At 34.0% G+C, this 22306-nt stretch overlaps 2 protein-coding genes across 6 annotated transcripts; both read left to right on the forward strand.

The window, feature by feature from the left end:
- The first annotated feature begins 6924 nt into the window (after nucleotides 1-6924).
- LOC122581963 lies at nucleotides 6925-15246 on the forward strand. Its single transcript, XM_043754295.1, has 4 exons — nucleotides 6925-7076; nucleotides 7749-8789; nucleotides 9936-10780; nucleotides 14914-15246. Exons 2-3 carry the CDS (start codon nucleotides 7821-7823, stop codon nucleotides 10761-10763), a joined length of 1797 nt encoding a protein of 598 aa, XP_043610230.1. The 5' UTR covers nucleotides 6925-7076; nucleotides 7749-7820; the 3' UTR covers nucleotides 10764-10780; nucleotides 14914-15246.
- A 1244-nt stretch (nucleotides 15247-16490) lies between these two features.
- On the forward strand, nucleotides 16491-22262 carry LOC122581673 (poly(ADP-ribose) glycohydrolase 1-like). Of its 5 annotated transcripts, none has more exons than XM_043753921.1 (11): nucleotides 16498-16799; nucleotides 17154-17354; nucleotides 17455-17558; nucleotides 17756-17960; nucleotides 18541-18645; nucleotides 19046-19164; nucleotides 19295-19438; nucleotides 19620-19723; nucleotides 20416-20519; nucleotides 21369-21431; nucleotides 21757-22262. In XM_043753921.1, the coding sequence occupies exons 1-11, from the start codon at nucleotides 16554-16556 to the stop codon at nucleotides 21916-21918; spliced, it is 1557 nt and encodes a 518-aa protein (XP_043609856.1). In that variant the 5' UTR covers nucleotides 16498-16553; the 3' UTR covers nucleotides 21919-22262. The 5 variants fall into 5 exon arrangements, with proteins under 5 accessions (XP_043609857.1, XP_043609859.1, XP_043609858.1 ...); XM_043753920.1 differs by having other exon boundaries at nucleotides 16499-16799; nucleotides 19620-19761; nucleotides 20409-20519; XM_043753922.1 differs by lacking the exons at nucleotides 21369-21431; nucleotides 21757-22262 and having other exon boundaries at nucleotides 16491-16799; nucleotides 19620-19761.
- Nucleotides 22263-22306: the final 44 nt, after the last annotated feature.

Here is a 22306-nt window from a genome sequence, read left to right on the forward strand (position 1 = left end):
CCTTTCACGTATAAAAAACATAGATAGTGAACTTACGTTCAATTTGTGTAAACAAAAACTAACTCAATAAATTTATTAGTGTGTAAAAATAACAAATTTACAGGAATGAAACAAATTTACAAAAACCTGTCATAAAAATTTACATGCACTCATTAAAAATATTGTTAAACTAAATCTAACAGAATGTAAATAAGTTATATTTTAAAGCAAATTTACAAGAATGAAGATTAGCATAATATACAACGAAAAAGTCATGCTCTGTTAATACGGACGGTCCAATCACGTCAATTCCCAATTTGGAAGCAACAATATTCAGTTAATCTATTTGTTCAATTATTTAATATTCGCCCAAACTAAACCGGTGTTTTCAAAATTGTATTTCACTTCCGCCCAATTAGACCCAATTAGACCCGGTGAAATCACTGCCACCAGCCAAAGATACCCAAATTCCATAAAAAAAAAACCCAGAATCACCTAATCAAATGCATATGGGCAAGAATTGCCACCTCTATCTAAAATTTAGTTATTTCAATAATTAATTGAGGTGAATACAAATATATACACTTGTACAGTCTCATTGTCTAGTTACAAGTGAAAGACATATTTCTTTGATTGGCGCGATGGATACGAGCCATAGGTATTTAAAAGACCTATTGGCAATAGTTATTATTACTCCGTCTAATATTAAATGTTTAATTTTGACTTGTCAAGTCTTATACTTACAACTTTGCCCATAAATATCTTTGTTTGTGTTACATAATAGTTAATGGAAGTTATATCAATGAAAAATATACTTAAAACTCAATCCAACTATATAATTTATATGAAGTGTTATATAATACAAACAAAAATATTTACAGTCAAAGTTGAAAGCTGAAGACTTAACAAGTCAAAATTGAACACTAAATATAAGACTGGGGGAATATGATAAAAAGTCGTAGGTAAAGTCTTATTTGGGTGATCATGATAAAATCAATAGATGTTTAAAAAGCCTTTTCGTCCATAATTGTACTAGTTATGAGTGGTTAAAAGGCGTATAACAATTATTCTTGTATAACTGTAAGTATGAAAGCGATGATAAAACGGTACGATTGACATTTGGCGTCATACATGCCCTTGTTGCAAGGGGCGGTACCACATGGGGCAAAGGGTTGCCTCAAAATTTAGATTTTGTCATGTGTCTTTAAACTTTTCATTGATTTAATTTTTTTTTTATAGGTTTTATATTTATATTTCACGGATTTTTTAATCTTGTCCCCTCTGAGATTTTTTTCTAGTACCGTCTCTATTTGTTGCTATAGATAACTTATACATAATTGTTTATATTTCATATTGATTAAGTGTTTGCTTACCCGCTAGTTGTTTACTTTTTTGTATAAATAATAATACGACAGTAGCATTTCTTAATGAGAAAACTATTTCAAGTAGCTATTTTGTACTGCTAAGTGTTAACTATAGCTTTTAAGTTTATGGTTAATCTGTAAATTAATGTTGTAGCTTGGTCGTTAATAACTTTATAGAATGATTGTTTTTATGTATAGTTTTTTACTACGTGTTAGAACTAACTACAATGTTTGTAAAATCCATCCTTTTAATGATGTGCGAGCTTTTAGAAAACATACTACCTGCATCATGTTCTCATAAACTACTTGCATCAGTAACAAAGAATAAAATAAAAATACTTCTAAGTCAATGAAAATGACAAGAAGATATACAGGTAAAATAAATAAGAAAAACGTTGCCATTTGCAAAACAAAATCCGTATAAAACAAAAAACAATGAATCAGAAAAAAGGATATAACCGCCTAAATTGACACCAATCGGACATTCGGACCCTTTTTGAAAAAAGCCAAAAACTGCAACGTCACTTTTCTTAGTTCTCATTTTTTTTTCGAAACGAAACTAGTAATGTTTGTATATTCTCAATCACAACACCTTACATAAGTTTTCATTTTAAAAAAGGTAAAATTAACATGACTTTTCCAATCCGTTATTTTCAATCAAAACAAACGATTTCCTTACTATCAGAAATTTAATTGCTTATTTTATGTAGTGTTGGTTTTAATTGAATTTTATACTGTTTGATTAAATATTGAAAAGGTCTTTTAAACTAATTGAATAGAATAAAGTAGTATGTATTAAGGTGGTGTAAGACTAAAATACCAAAAAAAGTTCACAATAACATGTGAGCCGGCATATTGATATAAATAATTCAAAAAGAAAATAGATCGATGGCATCAAGTTGTATTTACGAGAATTCTTGTTGGAAACGTTGAATGATACAGTGAATTTTGGTGAGAAACTTTGAACAAAATTAGTGAATTATTATGTGGACGGAAAACATGTTTAATATGTTTAAAATATGAATATACCTAAATGAGCCTTAATAAACAAAAGGATTTTTTATACCGAATGTAATACCAGTAAGTAATAATTTTATTTAGCTAGTGGATAGGTTTAAAAATTGTGGTTAGTTAATATGTTGTTAAAAACATTTAGTTGGTTCCTGTTGCCCTTATAATCAGAGAGGATGTTTATTTATTTATCATGTGGCAAATTTACTTGTGAGAGTAGTAGGTATGTTATTAACTGCATAATATATTTTCCTTTAAAAATTTAATAGAAGTTATGTTCGATTTGCATCGATGAAAAGTTAACTTTACCAAGTTAAGGAGAGTCAGTGTTCAATTATATTTATGTGTTGCATACTTGCATATATATATATATATATAGTATTTTCTTATTTATATTTTCTATACAAACCAAGACTAGTCCAAAAGAACGAATTAGTTTATTACAATGACACGAAAAATAGTTGTTTCTTTACTTTAGAATGGTTCATTACATTAGAAATGTGATTCAGTGAGTCGATAACTGCCATTTTCATTTTTTAACGGTGCTTGCTAAAAACTAACGGACAAAAAAAAAATTTGCTTTCAACTAGGTACCCAATCCACTAGCTGATTAATCTCAGAAACGATCATTTACTTTACGGGTAGCCCAAAAGAGATTCATTCGTTCCTTTGTGATCACAAAGGATATATTTTTAGGTTCAAAGTAATTAGACACATTTCATACTTCAACCCGCTAAGGTACTTTTTATGTTCCGATTCCGTACGGCTTTACGATCATAAATTCAATGTTCTATTAACATCTGTCTAACGTACAAGTTAGGTCAACTACAAATGCTATGAAAAATATTCCTTTAAGTAGTAATCTTTATATTGGAACTAAAATGCCATCAAACACTCGTCAAGACACGCCAAAAACAAATAACCAAAAGATATCGAAGTACATCATCACTAACAAAAAAACATTTTAGACCGTCACGATCAAAGCCTCTTTTAAGTAGCCAAACTATCCACCTAAACACCACTTTTTCTATTGATATCAACCACAAATTAAAATGTCCCAAACCATATGAAACGCAAATCATATATGCGAATATAAGAGGACGTAGCAGCATCCATGGCCTACATTTCGGGTTTGATACCCAAGAGAACATCGTCGAGACTCGAGAGATCGTCGATATTAACATTTCTTAAATCAACATTTTTATTGATCAAAATGATCAGTGTTTATTTATTTATTTTTATTCGGTTGAATCTTTAATTTCCCAACTATTTTATTTATTAATATAATAAAAAAAGGGAAGTGATCCCTACACAAAACATTTTAGCCATACACAACAGATATATGCATCATATAATTGTACTGTACAACTGTATAATACATACATTGTTGTGTATGGCTAAAATGTGTTGTGTAGGGATCATTTCCCAAAAAAAAACTGGTAAAAATATTTGATGTGTACGATGCATAGTGTACCTCTAACCAAACAAATTTTAATAATTTATAATTATATATGCTACATCTTATTGAATTATTCTAATCGTAAAACTTTTATGTAACTAACTAATTGTTTGCACATAATTGCATAATACATTGTTGGTTAGGCTCAAATGATACAATTGCATCGTAAAGTGAAAATTAAGTTGTGATTCGGTTACCGTGACAAAGTTAATTTATGCGTAGATCAGTGTTATACTCGATACGATATATTTTATACTTTTATGGCCTACTTGGCTACTTGGAGGTTAGGCATACTTGGTGCATGGCCATGAAGTATTGTCTATCCTATAATTAGATTTCCTTGATATCCTATAAATGGGTCAATCAAATATATAAAATCTTTTGTGGTTTCAACTAATCAAAACTATCAAATGGCATTTAATCTAGGTTATAGACCGGTGTTATTATACGAGTAGTTAAGATAATCATTCGGTTCTCTAGGCCGGATAATCACTGTTTTTATGATGATTTATATATAATAAATGGATAACAAGTATATGTATTTCATATTTGATCAACACTATATATATTGAGATAAAGCTTCATAATGATAAAAACAATTTTTTAGAATAAAAACAAAATTTTACTTCCACTTTTAACCTGGGTTTGTTCTTGTATGATTTTAAGTAAAGATATACTGCATAGATTAATTAAACTAGATAGATGCTCTCACGTTGCAGCGGCAAAATTAGATAACGTTCAAGGTTTTTGTTATGTGTTTGTGTGTGAAGGGGAGATAGAGTCTGAAAATTTTATAAGAGTATTTTAGTCACAGTGTATAGAATGGAAATATGAATGCATTAAGATGAAAGATAAATTAGATATACCAGGTTCTTAAAAGTTTAAGGAGAAGGTATCAGTTTGTTTTATAAGAAAGTATAAAATGTTGCTAACATATATCACAAGATTAGAAAAGAAAAGTTTTTATGTAACAAGAATAAAATAAACAACAGGGCCAAGTCATGTATCATGATTCATGATGCATGCTAGTAACCCGTGTGAAGGCTAGGCCAAAAACTTGGTCCATCGTCTATGTTAAAGCCCAAATATCGTCCATCATAACACTAATTTTTTTACTCTATTTAAATTCGATTTGGTAATTTAATTTAATTTTAATGCAATATATAAATATAAAGTTTGATATATTAGAAAGAAGGTAATTTGTGTACATCAAAGCAATCACTATATAGTTGATACATGAATGAACATTCTTTGTAAAGTGACTTAGAAATTTATATAGTAGAATACTAGAATACGATGTTTTAAAACATGGCTTTTGTATTAACTCGGTTTGGTAAATGGTTTTCGATCCGGTCAGTTAAAGTGGATGACTAGTTAGTGTATTAAATACTTGTAATCAAACTAAAATAATATCAAACACTTATAACCAACAATAATATAAACTGGATAATCAGAAATCTCTGAAAGTATGTGATCGCTTTATATTGAATCAATTTAACGGTTCACCAAATTATATTCAATCGGATACAATTAGAGATTGAAAATATTTTGTGTGTTGTGTTTTTGAGAGAAACAAAACCAGAAAAAAAAAAAAGAAATTCGACCAAACTAAGGAAATTAGGAGCAGAAGTCTGTTTTCATGTCCATCAACTTCTGTTTAGGCAGTTAATTATCCATGTTTTCCAAGTTGCCAAATTAGCCCTTTATATTCCGAAATTTTATTTCTGAGAGCATTTTTAATACAACAATCAGGGGATCTATCCCTTAGACCCCGCTCTTAGGGGAGTTGCCCCCAGACCGTCTTACCTTAGGGGCTTCACCCCTAAAGTCATAACAGATTCAGATAGGCGTGCACTTCGCACCTCCAAGCCTATATGATTTCTAATTATGACAATAATAGCCAATCAAGATAATTTAATTACACTAAATATCCAACAATCCTCCCTTATTTTAGTGTAATCCACGATTAACTAAAATATATCTCAAACATTCAAACTTTTGTCTAAATAAAATGTTGTGACAATTGAATTTCACATCAGCACATTATACATTTTCAATATACTAATTTCAGAGTGTCGCTTAGGATTGAACCCTGTGAATTCATATTGAATACACGAAGATAATATACACAAAAGTTTATACACATAGTAATTCTATTTTGACACAATATTTTATTAGCCTATGTCCTTATCCTTCATAAAAATGTTAAAGCCAAGTCCTAGCTTCTTAAAGCGGCTAAACTTCATGCTCACATAGGTAGATCTTCTATTCTTGCACCTGCAATGCAATTTTTCGAAAGAGCTTTTAAGAATATATGCATTCAACCTCTTTAACTTACATGTTTGGACACATACCTTAGGATGAATCTTCTAATGTGTTCCAATATCTAGATATTAAGTTTTTCACATTGAATTCAACACCTAGCGTTATACTAGATGAGAATTGGGTAAGGTGAAGTATTTTAGGGTTTTATGTATATTATAAACAAGACACAAATTAGTTTTTGTAATTATTACATTTAAATATGAGCAAAATGGAGTAAAAATAGGTTGACAATTAAAAGACAGAAAAGTAAAATTGCATATAGAAAAAACTTAAACTTTTTTTTAGAAACAAGAGGAAGTATAATTTTTATAATGGAAAATGTAGATATAGATCTAAAAATTATCATTAATTATTAACATTAGCATAGTTTCCGTTTATTTTGACAAACAAAATATTTTCCGTTTATGGTTCCATATCTATTTTCAACAAAATTTTGATTTTTAAAAAAATTTCCACACTACTTTATTAATGTACAACGCAAATTTATGTACCCTCATAATAATTTTATGTTTGGTAACTATTTTTTAATTTTTTTTTGGGTTTGTTAAATAAAGCCTTAAAGGCTTTCGTTACAATGTATTAATTAGTTGTAGACTTACCATAAAAATCAGGGGCCGACATTTAATATAGAATTGTACAACCTTTTATGCACATTTTTTTTTTTATATATATACATAAACAATAACATATTTTGGTTTGAATATAAAAATGTACTAAACCATTAACTTAGGCCCTAAATCTAGCTTTTTAAAAAAGAAAATTAAAACTAATAAATCAGTGCAATAAAACAATAAAAAAAACCCATCACTTCACTTGTCCATAATCCCTCAAAGTCAGTAGTACATCCACTGTCAGTAAATCCTTCACTCGTCTCTCACCGTGATCGCCAGCCACCTTTTTTCTTCAATTGCGCCGCCGTGATACAATATACTCTGATGGTACTACTGTTACGAACTTATCTTTTTTCTATTTAGTACTTAAAAATGTTCTTGATTATATGTTTAGTTGATTCCATGTTTCCTTCTTTAGGTTTAATGATGTTTTTTGGTTTTTCTAGATTTATGAATTTATTGTTTATTTTTTTGTGTTAATTTACATTAGAAAGTGGTTTATTTTTTCTTTCTTTCTTTCTTTTTTAAACATTATGTTGGTGTTTAAATTTAGTTACTTTTATATATAAAAGAATTCAGTTTGCTTTGTTTTAGGATCTTAAACTTTAAATGATGTATCTTTTTGATGTTTCGGATTTGCGAGAGGTGCGACGGCACATGCCCTGACTAGGTAATTGGCCTGGGCGGAGAGTACTCGTTTTGTAATTTTCAATATTTAAAAATTTCGAAATTATATGTATCACATGTTCTCAGGACCATAGGAATTTTTCATAGGACCCTAGAAGCACATATATATGTATATAAAATGTATAAACATTAACAACTGTTTAATTACTTCAAACCGATTTTTGACCAACTTGTGGACCATGTAGCGATAACTCAGTGGTTACTTGACTCGTATCGGTGACTGACCTTGTAATTAGATTTTACTGTAATTAGATGTTTTTGCATAGTGCTACAAAAACTTAGAGATAAATTTTTGAACTTTTCTTAACGCAGTGTACATTTGGGGGTTTATGAGAAGACTGGCTTCATTGTTATTAGTTTTTTAAAACGATAGACAATACGAGCATGGAAAAACATATGCCGGACTGCCCATATCCCGGATGCTTTTTTTGTGTAATGAAAGAAGGGAACCCTAACAAGCGGAGAGCCAGCATCATGAAATTTTTCCGAGAGCTCCCTGCACAAGATGATGATGGTCAAGTTCTTCCTATAAGTGGTCTTTGGAATACAGCTATGGCACATCCTAATGATCCTGAGTTTATTGAGTTGGGTATATTTGAATGCATGGCGTCGCTCATTTGGAAAGGCTTAAAGAATCGCCGTTGGTTGGCTCATGATCAGAATATTTACATTCCTTACTATGCTGCACATATAATTGGATCTTATACCATGAACATGGAAGATTTTGCTGAAACTGCCGTAAATGCCGGGGTAATCCCGCCTTTGGTTGAACTTTTACGGGGTAAGTTGACTTGGGTTGAACAAAGAGTTGCTGTACGAGCTTTAGGACACTTGGCTACATATGCTAGCACTTTTCCTGCTGTAGCAAGTCATGGAGAGATTCTTGAGCTTTGTATCCAGTTAGCGATGAGTTCTCTTGAAATTGTCTATTCTCACTTTTATCAGTATGCCGATAGAAGGGTTAGTTACCACTGTGATCTTCTTACACGTGGTATGGGTGGTGTAGAGATGGAATCGAGGAAAGCCGAGGAATGGGCTAGTCAATTACAGTGTTGGTCTCTCCAACTTATAAATTGTTTTGCTTTTAAACCCGAGTTTCTTTCTACTATATGCAAACCAGAATTTCTTGTAAAACTTCCTGGTATGTGGGGTGGACTAGTAAATGAAAATTCACCTGCTGGTATCGGCCTATTAAGAACAATTTGTCATCATAAGTTTGGAAGAGGACCCGTTAGTAGTTGCCCTGGTGTGATTGAGGCATTATGTAATATCGCACGCTCATCAGATGATTGGCAATATATGGCAATTGATTGTCTTCTGTGGTTGCTCCAAGACCCGAATACCTTCCATAAGGTAATATCTTATAGATTAATACACTGAACAAGTTATTTATGTAAATTCTATTCCTTTCCCCATTCTCCAAAATGTTAGATGCTGGTTTGTAGGATAATCTTATGAGACATAGACTTTGAATCTATAATCCAGTTTATCTATCTACCTGATTGCAGTCATGATATATACTTACTGAACATTCTGGGAATTTTTTCGTTTTAATTGTTTTGATTTACCAGTTACTGTTTAGTAGTAGTGTAGTAAATGGAAGGAACAACGTAATATTAGAAGATTATGTCTGCTTGCTAAAAGGTTGAAAAAACCTATAGATTCGGAACATCATCTTTCTGTAGTAATATGAAAAAGGAACTCACATGTACACAATTTCTCATACTTATAAGAATTAGATAAGAAGAATCTCAAGTATCTCAGATTGGGAGTGTGCTATATATGCTCCCTTGATATCTCAAGGATTGAATATTCTTTTGTGAATCCATTACTGTTGCTTACAAGACTTGCTTAAGGATAAACACCACCATAATTTTTTAGGACGGACCAAAAAAGTCACTTTCAACCCTTATCTATCATTCTAGGTGTCAATTCGACTGTTGGTCTCGGTTGACTTTTGAAAATAACCTGGATAGTGAGATCGTAAATATTATTGTATGTTATACTTGTTATGTACAGAACAATATGCATATTTATATACATCAGTTTGTCCCTAGAAAAGGAAGGGAATTAAATCAATTCTCTTTGAGTCCCCAATAATACACTCAAGTATATAATTTTCGGTTTCCTTGAATCTTCTCACAGACAGAAAACCGAAGTCAAATTGTATATAGTCAGGTATTCGCATATGATGTTCTAAGCATGCATGAGGGATGTAAAGAATCACACACTGGTAGCACCATCCATACTTTCCAAGGGCCTTTATCCTGCCCTAATCTTCAGGGCATGTATACACACACACAATAACTTAATAATAACACAACACACTGTTCATCTTTTAACCAACTAGTTTCAAAATATTGTTTGTAGTTCCTTTGAAAATGAAAGTCAACCCCCACCCTGTACCAAGTTGGAGCAACTAATGGGTCTGTAAACATTTGATTTCTAACTCATGATACTGTAAAATGATATAACAGAGTACAATTATATGTTTTGTAGGTCATAGACAAGGCAGCATCTGCAGTTCTGGACCTGGCAGAGATCTCAACTCTTGGAGATCACAAAAAGCTTGGAGATTCCATTCTCAGTGTTCTTCAAGAATGTATTCAATCACATGGAACCGGTCGCAATTCTGTCAGTAACCGAACAAAAGAAGATGTTGAAGAAATATTGCATTCGAGAGAGCGATTCAAGTGGGAAAAGAGTATGCCTAAAGAGGATCTTCATATAAAGCAAGCTGCGGCTCTGGTAGTAAAACTAGAAGGAAATTCTCTATTTTCATCAGGAAATATCTCTGGAGCTGCATCAAAATATTCAGAAGCACTAGCATTGTGTCCAGTAAGATCTAAGAAAGAAAGAGTTGTGCTGTACAGCAATCGAGCCCAATGTTATCTTTTATTGCAACAACCATTGGGTGCTATAAGTGATGCAACTCGTGCACTATGTCTTCATAATCCAGTTAATCGACATGCTAAAAGTTTATGGAGAAGAGCCCAAGCTTATGATATGCTTGGTTTGGCTAAAGAGAGCTTATTGGATGCTATTTTATTTATAAATGAGTGCTCTCAATCGACAGATCCTGATTTGTCTTCCAGGCAGAATAAAGTGCCTGATTATGCAGAGCGGTTGGTCAAGAAGCAGATGCGTGCTGCTTGGCTGTTTAGGGAGGCTGCTATTAAACATGGGGGTATCGATTCAGATGCTGACGTTGGCGATGTGTATGGGCAAGGAACTGATGAATCTGAATGGGAGACTGATAGTGAAAAAGGAATCGACGATAGAAAAGAGATGAGCAACAATGATGGTGAATGGAAGAATGATGAGTAACAAACATTCCACAAGAGGTAATGTCTTTGTGATCTCCCTTATCTTTACAAACATGCTTTTTTAAACACTTCGATCTGCATGCAAGATGTTACTCTTGATTAGCTAACAACTTTGTTAATAGTTGTAAAAGAATAGAAGTACTAAAGGTGTCAATTTCTGAATTTTGACACATTTTTATTGAAACACATCAGTTCGTGTTTTTTTTAGTGGCCCAAGCAAGTAAAACAGAAATAGCTAGCTATAAATAAAGGGGTTGATTTTGGTAAGTGCTACCTAACATGTATTAAAATGCTTACAATGTCCTGAATAATTTCTTTTTATTTTGGTAATGTATACTTTGTAATTGTATGTGATGCATTAACTACTTACAAAGTTTCAAAAACTGAATGAAAAGTTATGGCCACCCTCAGCCAGCCTGTTATCACTTGCACATCAAAATTGCTCATTTTGACTACTTACCCAATTGCCATCTTTAAAAATTACTTGTGAAAGATCACCTCGGCAAGCTCTACTGATGCATGTCAAGTCATATCGAATATGTGTTGAGTAGAATACATAGCATTTTAAATTGACATTTTCAGGAATTATGACTGTATACATACCAATTGGGCTTTACAGTCTAGCTACACTGAAAAATAATTTTTTTTAAAAATCTATTCATTGTTATAATTATTGTTCATTGCAAAATGTACAAGCTTAGTTGCAACCGGATCAAAAAAAATTGAAGTGCAGAACTTAGTGAGCATATTTACTACAGATTTTACATGGACTGTTATGTTAGTGCTGCGAAAAAACTCAATAGTCTTGTGTACCACACATTTACATATGTGGTAAACATCAGTTAATTAGCATATACTATGTGGTGCTCCACTCCTTAATTCATATTTCAGTCCGAACTCTGTCGATGTATTGCCTACACTTTTGATTGTTAACTTGTGAATGTAAAGGATGTGCATCACTAGGAAAACATTCAACTAAGCCATAATGACAGGCTATTTGTTAAACCTATCATTTTAGTGTAAGGAATAAACTGCACACACACACACAATTAAGAACCAGAAAAGAACAAGAAGGAAGGACACGAGATTTAACGTGGTATCTCACACTAAACTGTGTGAACTAATCCACGGGGGCAACTGGTTTTTCTTTATTGAATCCCACCAAAAAATACGTGTACAAGAGATATATTTATAGGCTACACAAATTAGGGTTCCCTTTGCTAAACTTGTTCACCAAGTAGCTTAACAAAACTGGGCCTAATTCAATTAAGGTTGGTTGTCCCTAGCAAATAAGGCCTACTGCCTATTAGAAGCTTCTGGAATTGGCAGCCTAACTGGGCCTAAGACAACATGCAACCAACAATCTCCCACTTGGTGTCTTCGGAACTCAAATTGAACCATCTTTGATCTCTTCTGTACATCTGTGATTCAATCCGCCTAGTTGCCCTCGGGCTTTCTCATCAGTTCACCTGAAGGCCTGCTGAAACTCCATAGAGTTTCAACTCATCAGTCATGGCTATCTCTGCCCGACTCATTCTCTGTGTCTACCGGCTCCCACTGAAACGAACTGCTAGATCCTGAGAAATCCTGAGAACAAACACTCTCCTTGAAAGCAGATAATAAACTGGAGAGACTTTAACAGCTGGAATACTGGCTCACTTAACCCACTGTCTGGAAGCTCTGACTGAAACATAACACCTATGCTCCCACTGTCAAAAAATCCCTGGTTTTTCTGAACCTTTCCTAGCACGTTCAACCTGAATCTGACCTGTAGCTCTGGGTTTGCCATCTGCAAAGCAAACCTTCTTCTGCCCACGAGATTCTGTGAACTGGATTTTGTTTTTCTTCTGAACTGGGATGGTCATTCCCTCAGACAGTAAACTGACCATATAACGCGAACCCCGTTTCTTAGCTCGAGCCACGACTAGATTTCCCTTGAATATCTTCCACTTCCCGTTCCCAAACTTAGCCTTATGACCTTGTCCAACTGCCCGATAAAATCAACTGCTTTCTCAGACTTGGAATAATCTGGACATCCTTCAAAGTCCATGAACCGACTGGAGTCTTCAAATCTATGTCAACCATGCCCTACACATCAAGAAATTCATGTTCGCCGGTCTTACCATTTCAAAATCCCCAACTTTCAGATTCCGTATTGCTTCACTGCTGTGGGTAGCATTAAATGAAGCACTGAAATGCACGACCCAGGAATCCCCACTACTCTCTAGTCTCTACTCTGCAATCAACACCTTGTTTGAGTTGTAGTCTTTTGTAGTGTTCAGTTCTTTGTTATTTCCGGACATTGATTCCTAAAATGCCCAACCTCATCTGATTATGCTTGTTCAAAGAAGTATCTCCATCGACCTGAAAACGAGCCACCTGCTTCTAATGTTTTCTTTCACCTTGCTAAACGAGACGAATCCAAAGCCAACTGCTTTAACGGATCCTTACTGCCTGTTTTTCATGCAACACAACGGTCTCCTCTTATCATGAACAAGCCAATCAAGGCCCACAAAGAACTCAACATCAGCACACCGTGCTAAAAATTTTGATCTGATCTTCACTACCCAAAAATTCTCTCTCAACAACCACCAACCAAATAATAAAGAAACAGCAACTGAGCCTCCTGCTTCTGTCCCTTTTTGTTCTAGCTAAGCGTGACCTAGTTCAAAGCCTCCTGCTTGATGAATTTTCTGTCTGCTTATTCTGCTCTGGTTGGATTAACTTATGCCTCAAGAACAAGCTGTCTTGCTTTTCCGTTCTTATACTAGGCACAAAAGAAAAAACAAAACTTGGTTTGAAGATACCTAATCAAAACAGTCCTGCAAAAAACATCTCTGAAACAGCCCCCTGCTGTGAACCGTCTCTGTTTTTCTGCTGTTAAACATACTCCCGGAACCTAGTGCCTCCTTCTGCTACTTCAAGAACCCCCCAAAAAACCCTCAATCTGCCAATTTAAGCCCTAATCTGCCCACTGAACCCTGATCTGCCCAAATAGACCCGAAACTGCCCAAAACAATTTTGCCGGAACCCTAAACTGCCCAATTCAGACTTGATTCTGTCCAAATCAGCTTCACCGGAACCCTAATTGTAAATCTTTGCGACGGTGACAGAACCCTAATAAGAAAACTGATAGACGACTGTTGTTCTGGCTGGCGGCGGTTGTGATGGTTGATATGGGCTGGAATCCTAATCTGGGTGGAGGCCGGTCGGAACCCTAATCTGGGTGACGACTTTGCTGGTGACTATGGGGTTGTTGTGTGATCTGTATGCAACCTGCTCTTATACCACTTGTAAGGAATAAACTGCACACACACAATTAAGAACCAGAAAAGAACAAGAAGGAAGGACACGAGGTTTAACGTGGTATCTCACATTAAACTGTGTGAACTAATCCATAGGGGCAACTGGTTTTTCTTTATTGAATCCCACCAAAAAATACGTGTACAAGAGATATATTTATAGGCTACACAAGTTAGGGTTCCCTTTGCTAAACTTGTTCACCAAGTAGCTTAACAAAACTGGGCCTAATTCAATTAAGGCTGGTTGTCCCTAGCAAATAAGGCCTACTGCCTATTAGAAGCTTCTGGACTTGGCAGCCTAACCGGGCCTAAGACAACATACAACCAACATTTAGTACTTGTACTAATGATCTCGAAAAGGACGCTAACTCAAAACCTATGATATGCTGTTGAGTCATTAAGCTGTATATTTATATTCACACTTTAGGTATTTTATAGGGAAAATTACCTACTTAGACAAATTCAAGAGGTTAGTTCTTAATATGGACTAGTTTTCATGAATTCCCCAGTTTGGACATAAAATTCGTGAGGAATAGGAGCCAATCACACGGACTCATGATGGCCACTCCAAAAATGACATCTGGCTTTTCTTTTTCTGTTTCATCTATTTGATAAAAAACATCAAGTGATGGTTTCATGCAATTTTAAGCACCATGTCATATTGAACAGTGCAGTATTACAACCGGGCTTAATAGTGCATATCATCAAATTATTTTGTTTTTACCTGTTAAATAATCATAACTTGAACTTTAATATTGTTAATAACGACTGTTGTAGTTAGCTCCTGGTCCTTGAGTGGCGCATGTATTACTTACATTAACATGTGTTTGAAATACTGATTCGCTGCAGAAGTCATACGTTGATACAACATGCAACTTTTAGAAGATGTATCATGGTCGTAATTGTCAAACCCAAGCTGTAAAAAGAAAAAAGCAGGATATCATCTTATGCAACACTTGTGCAGCCATTCAGTTCCTGTAAAGGCAGATGACCCATGGCGCCACTTAAACTGTTTTTTGTTTTCTTGTATTGTGTTCTTGATGTTGAAATTTGATTGTGAGACGATGTATATTATCATATCTTTGAGTTATTTTTGTGTGTATCTTCATTTCTTTTGTGAGTGCAAATGTGTATAAACCCTTTGGGACCTTTGAGTAATTATAGTTTGATTTTATTTGTGCACTGAGTATGATATTGTAAGTTTGTAACATGATACCATTTATGTGTAAGGTCTCTTCTTACCTTACAACAACAACTGTATCCAATCCCTGAGTGGGATATGGGGGAGGTGAACTGTAGACAATCTTACCTCTACCCGAAAGTAGAGAGACAGCTTCCATAAGGACCTCCGGCCAGGAAGATGTAAAAGCCGTAAAAGGGTAAAGTGTTTACCTTCTTTTCGGGTTTTGCTGTCATCTATTATGATGCGACACCTATGTGTACTTTTGGGCAAGGTTGCAAAAATCATAACTTGAAGTCAGATTGGTTGGGGTCTTGGGTTAGGGACCTTGAAAAGAGTATTCCCATTAATTAGGAGTACTTGTATTGCGATCTTTTTTAAAGTAGGTAAAATTTATAAAATTTGAAAGGAAAATTTACATATATATATATCCTATTTAAGAGACATAATTACATATTTATCCAAAGTGTAAGTTTTTAATGCATAAATACAATGCTTCTAAAGCATCTTTGGATAGATATGTAATTATATTTTAAAAATGAGATATATATGTAAATCTCCCAATTTGAAATATATGTTTAGAATTATACATACATAAATATAATTGTTTATAGGACAGACCTTAAAAGTGACTTTAGAAAAAGAATAGTTCAAAGTGCCATTTTTTGAGCCCAAAAGTACTTGAAACCAATTTTTGAACAATTTGTGACTTATTTTTGAATGATTTTAACCATGTAGATTGTGTAACGATTAATCAAATATTCTCAACTTGTCTCGTTCCTTACCTTGTAATGAATACTTGGCCTTATAGTTTGAGTTTTACAACACCACTTTTGTGTCAAAAGTTTACGATTTTGTAAGGTATTTGCGAGATAGAATGACGTGAATCTGATTTGTCCTTAAATAACTCCATAACATGTAATCCAAACAATTTATTTTTAAAACACATTCGCTACTCAAACAATTCATGGCGACTATCAATTGTTAGGGAGGTGATATTCGCTATTTTTGATATATTTACCACAACATACAATTTTACAGCTCACTGTACAAATCACTAGTTAATAATCCCTTCCCCAATTGTTACGATTTGTAACATTGCACGGGTTTCATGTTACTTTTTACTAGCATATTCTCCGTACGAAAATTTATAGATTATTTTTACCATAACTAAAAGTTACAACAGTCAATAACATATCTCTTCTGCCGTTCTGGAACTGAAACAAGTACTAAAAGGTAAAAACAAACCCTTTCTTTCTTCTCTTGTTAATTTGTTTAGATATAGAGAGAGAGAGAGAGATAAAAGAGAATGGAGCAGAGAGAAGATTTGAAGTCAATAATATCATATTTACCGGTGGTCCTCCGTTCATCAACGCTATTCTGGCCATCTGCAGTTGTCGAAGCTTTTAAAGCACTTTCCAAAGGTCCACAACACAGCAATGTCGATTCCGGCCAGCTCTTATTTCTCGCCATTTCTGATATCCGTAACTCGCTCTCCGATCACACTCCTCTCGCTTCCTCCGCCGCTGACGGTTTTTCTTTATTCTTCGATGACGTAATTATATCTATATCTCTATCTGTATATCTATATTTCGTTGCTTTATTTAGAAAATTTTCACAAATAATTAATTTTAAATACCTATGCTTTTTTGAATATATATGATTAATATTAGGTTACTATATCTATATATATTGATAGTATGAACTTTGTTGCTAATTTTGAAAAATTTGTTTCAAGTTGACTCCGTATCCAAAATTGACATGCTAATGATATATCGAATAGTTTTAGGTTGAAATTTGAAGAAAGTGGAAATAAATACGAAATGATATTTGATAAGTTTCCTTTAGACTCATGACCTCATTACTTAAACATGTGACATCTAAGAGAGTGGACATGTATCTTGAACAGCTGATATCACGTGCCGAGGCGAATAAATGGTTTGGAGAGATACTTCCAGCTCTTGCAGATGTTCTGTTGCGGTTTCCATCCTTGCTAGAAGCTCATTATAATAGTTCGGACTCTGTTAATTGTTTGGGTTCTAGGGATGGACTTAAAACCAGTCTTCGCTTGTTGAAGTCGCAAGAACCTGGCATAGTTTTACTCAGTCAGGTATTAAAGCACACTATCCAAGCTCGATTATAATGGATACAATATCTCTATCAAATAAGTGGTATGTGAATGTTTAATTACAATTCTCCTCATGAATCAGGAACTGATCGGTGCTCTTCTTGCATGCTCTTTCTTTTGTCTGTTCCCAAACAGTTCTAGAGGTGCCAACGATCTTCAAGTGATCAACTTTGATCATTTATTTTCGTATGTGTTTTTACCATTTTCTCACAACCCTTGTCAATCTGATACATCTCTGACCCTGCGTAGCTACAACTTTCAAATTATATTGCACTTGAAACCTATTGCAGTTGTTTGATTGACACTTTGTGCATTGCCACGTGATGAAATCCCATTTAGACTTTCGTGACACTTTTTTACGCATTTGATTTGCATGTCGTCAGGAGCCTATACGACAACTACAATGAAAAACAGGAGAACAAAATAAAATGCATCATCCATTATTTTGAGAGAATTTCTTCAAGTATGCCGGCTGGTAATGTCTCGTTTGAGAGGAAAGTGCTTGCAGTTGATCAAACTCTTGATTACATTCCCTCCCCGGAGGCGGAAGCATGGAGTAAATCTGTGGTCTCCCTGTGTCAATTTGAGGTATGGTCCAATATCTTAGCATATATGAAGCACATAACTTAGGACATGCATTTTATTCCATATGTGTTGGGCTAAGGTTTGCAATGTGGCCCATGGGTTAGATGATTTAGAAGCTATCCATATAAATCTGGTTTAGTGTTGTACAATGTACAAATTATCTCTCGAGAATAGAGGAAGGTTGATGGACATTTACATGATTGTTTTAGGCTTTATCTAGCGTGGGTGTGATGCCTGTTGTACATGTATTCACTTGCTCATAGAGAGTTAATGGAACATCTTATTATGATGATGTGTATGCACTCCGTGCTGCTCTCCTGAAGTGAATGACACACTCTTATCTTTCATTACATTCCTTTTGAATTTTATATCCTTTTGCGCTTTCCATTTATTTGTTTACATAGAAATCTGGTGTTGACTTTCATTATTATTTTCTAGTATTGTATTATTATTTTGGAATATTCTGTACCATCCTTCCCTTTTCTGTTGTTTTGGGTTGATACGGAGGGAATACAATGATTGGAAAGGGGTTATATCTGTATTTAATGGATGGATAGTAGTTAATAGAATTTCGCTCTTATAGGTCTGCAGTTCTGGACTAATAGAAGATCATTCCACGGAAGCTCTTGAAGTAGATTTTGCAAATAAGTACTTTGGAGGTGGTGCTCTATCTAGAGGCTGTGTTCAGGTTTGATTATTTCTTTTTCTTTATAAAATTTCTGGGAAGCAGTTTTCTCTAGCAAAGGATAAATCATTATACTATTTGGAACATCCTTGGGTGGATTTCTTTTAACTAAAACTATATCTTGGTGATTGGTTAGTCCGAAGTTTTGTTTGGGTGGCCTATTATACAGAACAATTGCTTTGCTTTAATAGTCAAATCTTGGTAATCAATCAATCCGTCCATTGGGACATAATCTTTGTAACCTACATTATTACTTTTTCAGATTTTAGCATTTACTTTCACAACAAATCCCAACCTACATTGGAAATTGATCCCCATCTTGTTGATTCTATGTTACAGTCCTTACAACACTTGTTTTGAATATTACTCGTATAACTTTATTCTTTTGTATTATGTTTCTTAGGAAGAGATACGGTTCATGATCAATCCAGAATTAATAGCCGGAATGCTTTTCTTGCCTTGTATGGCAGATAATGAAGCTATTGAAGTCGTTGGTGCTGAACGATTTTCTAAATATACAGGGTAAGCATGCTCTGACTAGTTTTTCAGTTTAAAACTTTCTGCGACGGTACAGTTCTCGGGTAATTGAGATGTGTATTTTTCCGATGATTATATGTTATTACCTCTGCTATTTTCTCTTTGTTTGTTATAGTTACGCTTCTTCTTTTCGGTTCTGTGGTGACTTCTTGGATAAAAAAGATACTGATATCATGGGAAGACGAAAAACTAGGATAATTGCAATCGACGCTTTAGTGAATCCTGGAAAGAGACAATTTTTACATGAATTTCTTGTTAGGTATACTTTGTGTTAATATTACTGAAATTCATAGATCTTCTCTTTAATTTCTCTACGTCCATTCAAAATTGAGTAATTGACATCAGTTAATTGCACAGTGTCCAGAGTTACCCAGTTACCAATTTGTTATGATGATACTGTTGCTTTTTGCTTAAAGTTTAATAGTAATTACTTTAATTAGGGAGGCGAACAAGGCATTCTGTGGCTTTTCTGACCCTTGCAAGTCTCAAAGTTATCAGAAATTATTTAAAGATGATCACCTTTTAGAAGTTCAGCTTGATCAAGGTTATAAATGTGTGGATGGAAACTCAGATAATGTTTTGGTGTGAGATTTTTTTTACCTTCAATGGCTCTTTATATTCTCTCTCTATGACCATTATAGTAATCATGCATACGAATATAGTTTAGTGTAAAGAAATCTTTAAAAACCATTTGCTGTTAATAATGCTTGGGGGACAAGGGAAAATGATCAAATTTTTACTTGATTTGCTCGTTTTTAGATCATACCTTGGCCACCCCACTCTCATGTTTTCAAACTTGATTTGCATGTTCGCACTCCTTCTCATTGATAGTTTTACTCCCTTAGAGTTTTCTTGTTCGTTTTTCTTCTTGTTCTTTTGAAGATAGGGATAAGTATCTTGGAATGTAACAATCTTTGGACGAATGTCTATAGTAGGAAATAACTAAAGTTGTGTGTATTGTATGTAAACAACTCGAAATTTATGTTTATTGTATGTAACAAAATGTATTCAACCAATTAAAATCTAACAAGTGGCACCTATATATGGTTGCCTCGTATGTATTCTTACATACAATAAACATAATTTCGAGTTGTTTACATACAATACACACGACTTTAGTTATTTCCTACTATAGACATTCGTCCAAAGTTTGTTACATTTCAGGATACTTATCCCTTTGAACATATCAATAACTATATGATGAGAAAATTGAAGAGAAATTTTGTCAGTTTGTAGGTTCTCAAGATGAAGTAGGTATTGTTACTGGGAATTGGGGTTGTGGTGCATTTGGGGGAGACCCTGAACTTAAGGCCATGATACAATGGCTTGCTGCTTCGCAGGTGATGTTTTTCTCCTTATTCATGTTTTTACAACTTCATTTGGTGTGTTGGTAGCTGAACTGTCTAATAAATAGGTGGGAAATTCCACCAATTTACTTATGAATGGGTTGGATTAGGCGTTGTTTATCTTTAAAGGTGGCAAACAGTGAAACTACAATTTTATTTAAAAGGTAACGGCCAAACATGTTGAAAGTAATCAAATTGTAGTTTTAATGCATTATACCTTCTAAAACAAAGATATTATTGATACGAATTATATTCTTGAATAATATAAATTGGTAATCATATTTGATATATACTAATTATATATAAAGAAGCTATAACCTGTCGAGAACAAAAGGTTCCAGGTCAACGTGCCCCATTTTAAACCATACCACAAAACTAGTCAATTTGACCCTTACCCATTTTGAAGTGTTACCAACCCCCGGTGCTCCCATTTCCCCACATCTACCATCAAATATGTGCAATTTGATGTATAGGTCGTCCGGTCGTATGCAATTTGCATGTTTTTTACTAGCTATCATGTGATGTTTCATATTTCTTGCGATTAATTAAATGTGAAGTATTACAATATGTATTGTAAACTGAGGGTGTGTGGTAGATAGCCTGATTGATTAATTCTTAGAAAATTTAATAGGCGACATGTGTAATTATTTAAAGGATTTTCAGTTTTAAATAGGCTAAAGTCTTGACTTATCTTTATGTTTCTATCACTTGATCAAAAGTTCATGATGAAGTGAAATTTGGGATTATTTGTTGCTTCTTCGACACTTGTGTAAGTGTGTTTTTTATTGGTACTTCCGTTTTTTTCATATTTGCAATCTAATAGTACCATGCAATTTTACTCAGGCATTAAGACCTTTCGTCGTTTATTACACATTTGGCTTGGAGGCATTACAGACACTAGACCAGGTATTCTATTTATATAATATAATAAAGCATCTCAGTCATGATATAATAAATTAGGTCCTATTCATTTCTATTACATGGTCTGCTCTGCATAGCCTTTCTCAACTAGAATGTACTTAAACTCAAAAATTTCTTGTGCAAATTCAAAAGCTCACCTGTATACTCGAAGCATGACTGCTCCTTCGAGTACATTATCTGTTCTATTGCGAATTTCGGGGGTGCAATAGTCATTTATAGAAGTAAATGTGTTGAAGTTGCTAACTCTATTACACCTCTATCTCTCTTTTCTTCTGTTTTAATGACAAAGGTTTTTCTCAATTGTCGGCAGGTAGCAAGGTGGATTACTTCCCACAGATGGAGTGTCGGTGACCTTTGGAATATGGTGGTAGAATACTCATCACAAAGATCAAAAAGAGAAACCCGAGTTGGCTTCTTCAATTGGCTTCTTCCATTATTACCTTCCGATGACCCAATGATATTGGATCCCTGAACATTTCAGTAGTATTTGTTTGAGTAGTTGAATTTATCCAGTAACTACACTATCCACTGCAGCACTTGTTCCGTTAAAATGTGTTTGTCTGGAAGTTCTCATTGCATATAAGTGAATATAATTATGTGAACCTCTAGTTAGCAAGGAATCTATACACCGTGGTATTATTGGATTCTATAGATGATACGTATTTTTTAAGCTTTCTGGTTAAGGAAGCATGCTACATAGTACATGCTACTTGTATCGAAGGAGACTTGACTTGTACAAGATGGCTGACTTTACATTGTTTTCTCCTTACAGGAAGCAAAATCAGCAGTATGTTTAATTTGTATAAATTGGCAGAATGAGCTATTTTCACCTGATCAAACCAAATGCATGAAAATAGTTT

This window comes from Erigeron canadensis, chromosome 9 (assembly GCF_010389155.1).
Source record: "Erigeron canadensis isolate Cc75 chromosome 9, C_canadensis_v1, whole genome shotgun sequence".
Classification (NCBI taxonomy): domain Eukaryota; kingdom Viridiplantae; phylum Streptophyta; class Magnoliopsida; order Asterales; family Asteraceae; genus Erigeron; species Erigeron canadensis.

Excerpts from the sequence above, each read along its gene's own strand:
- LOC122581963 (XM_043754295.1), top strand. The coding sequence starts at position 7,821 with ATGGAAAAACATATGCCGGACTGCCCATATCCCGGATGCTTTTTTTGT. Across the intron at positions 8,790-9,935 it reads ACCCGAATACCTTCCATAAG|GTCATAGACAAGGCAGCATC; the intron begins GTAATATCTTAT and ends TATGTTTTGTAG.
- LOC122581673 (XM_043753920.1), top strand. The coding sequence starts at position 16,554 with ATGGAGCAGAGAGAAGATTTGAAGTCAATAATATCATATTTACCGGTG. Across the intron at positions 17,355-17,454 it reads GCATAGTTTTACTCAGTCAG|GAACTGATCGGTGCTCTTCT; the intron begins GTATTAAAGCAC and ends CTCATGAATCAG. Across the intron at positions 19,439-19,619 it reads TTACATGAATTTCTTGTTAG|GGAGGCGAACAAGGCATTCT; the intron begins GTATACTTTGTG and ends TACTTTAATTAG.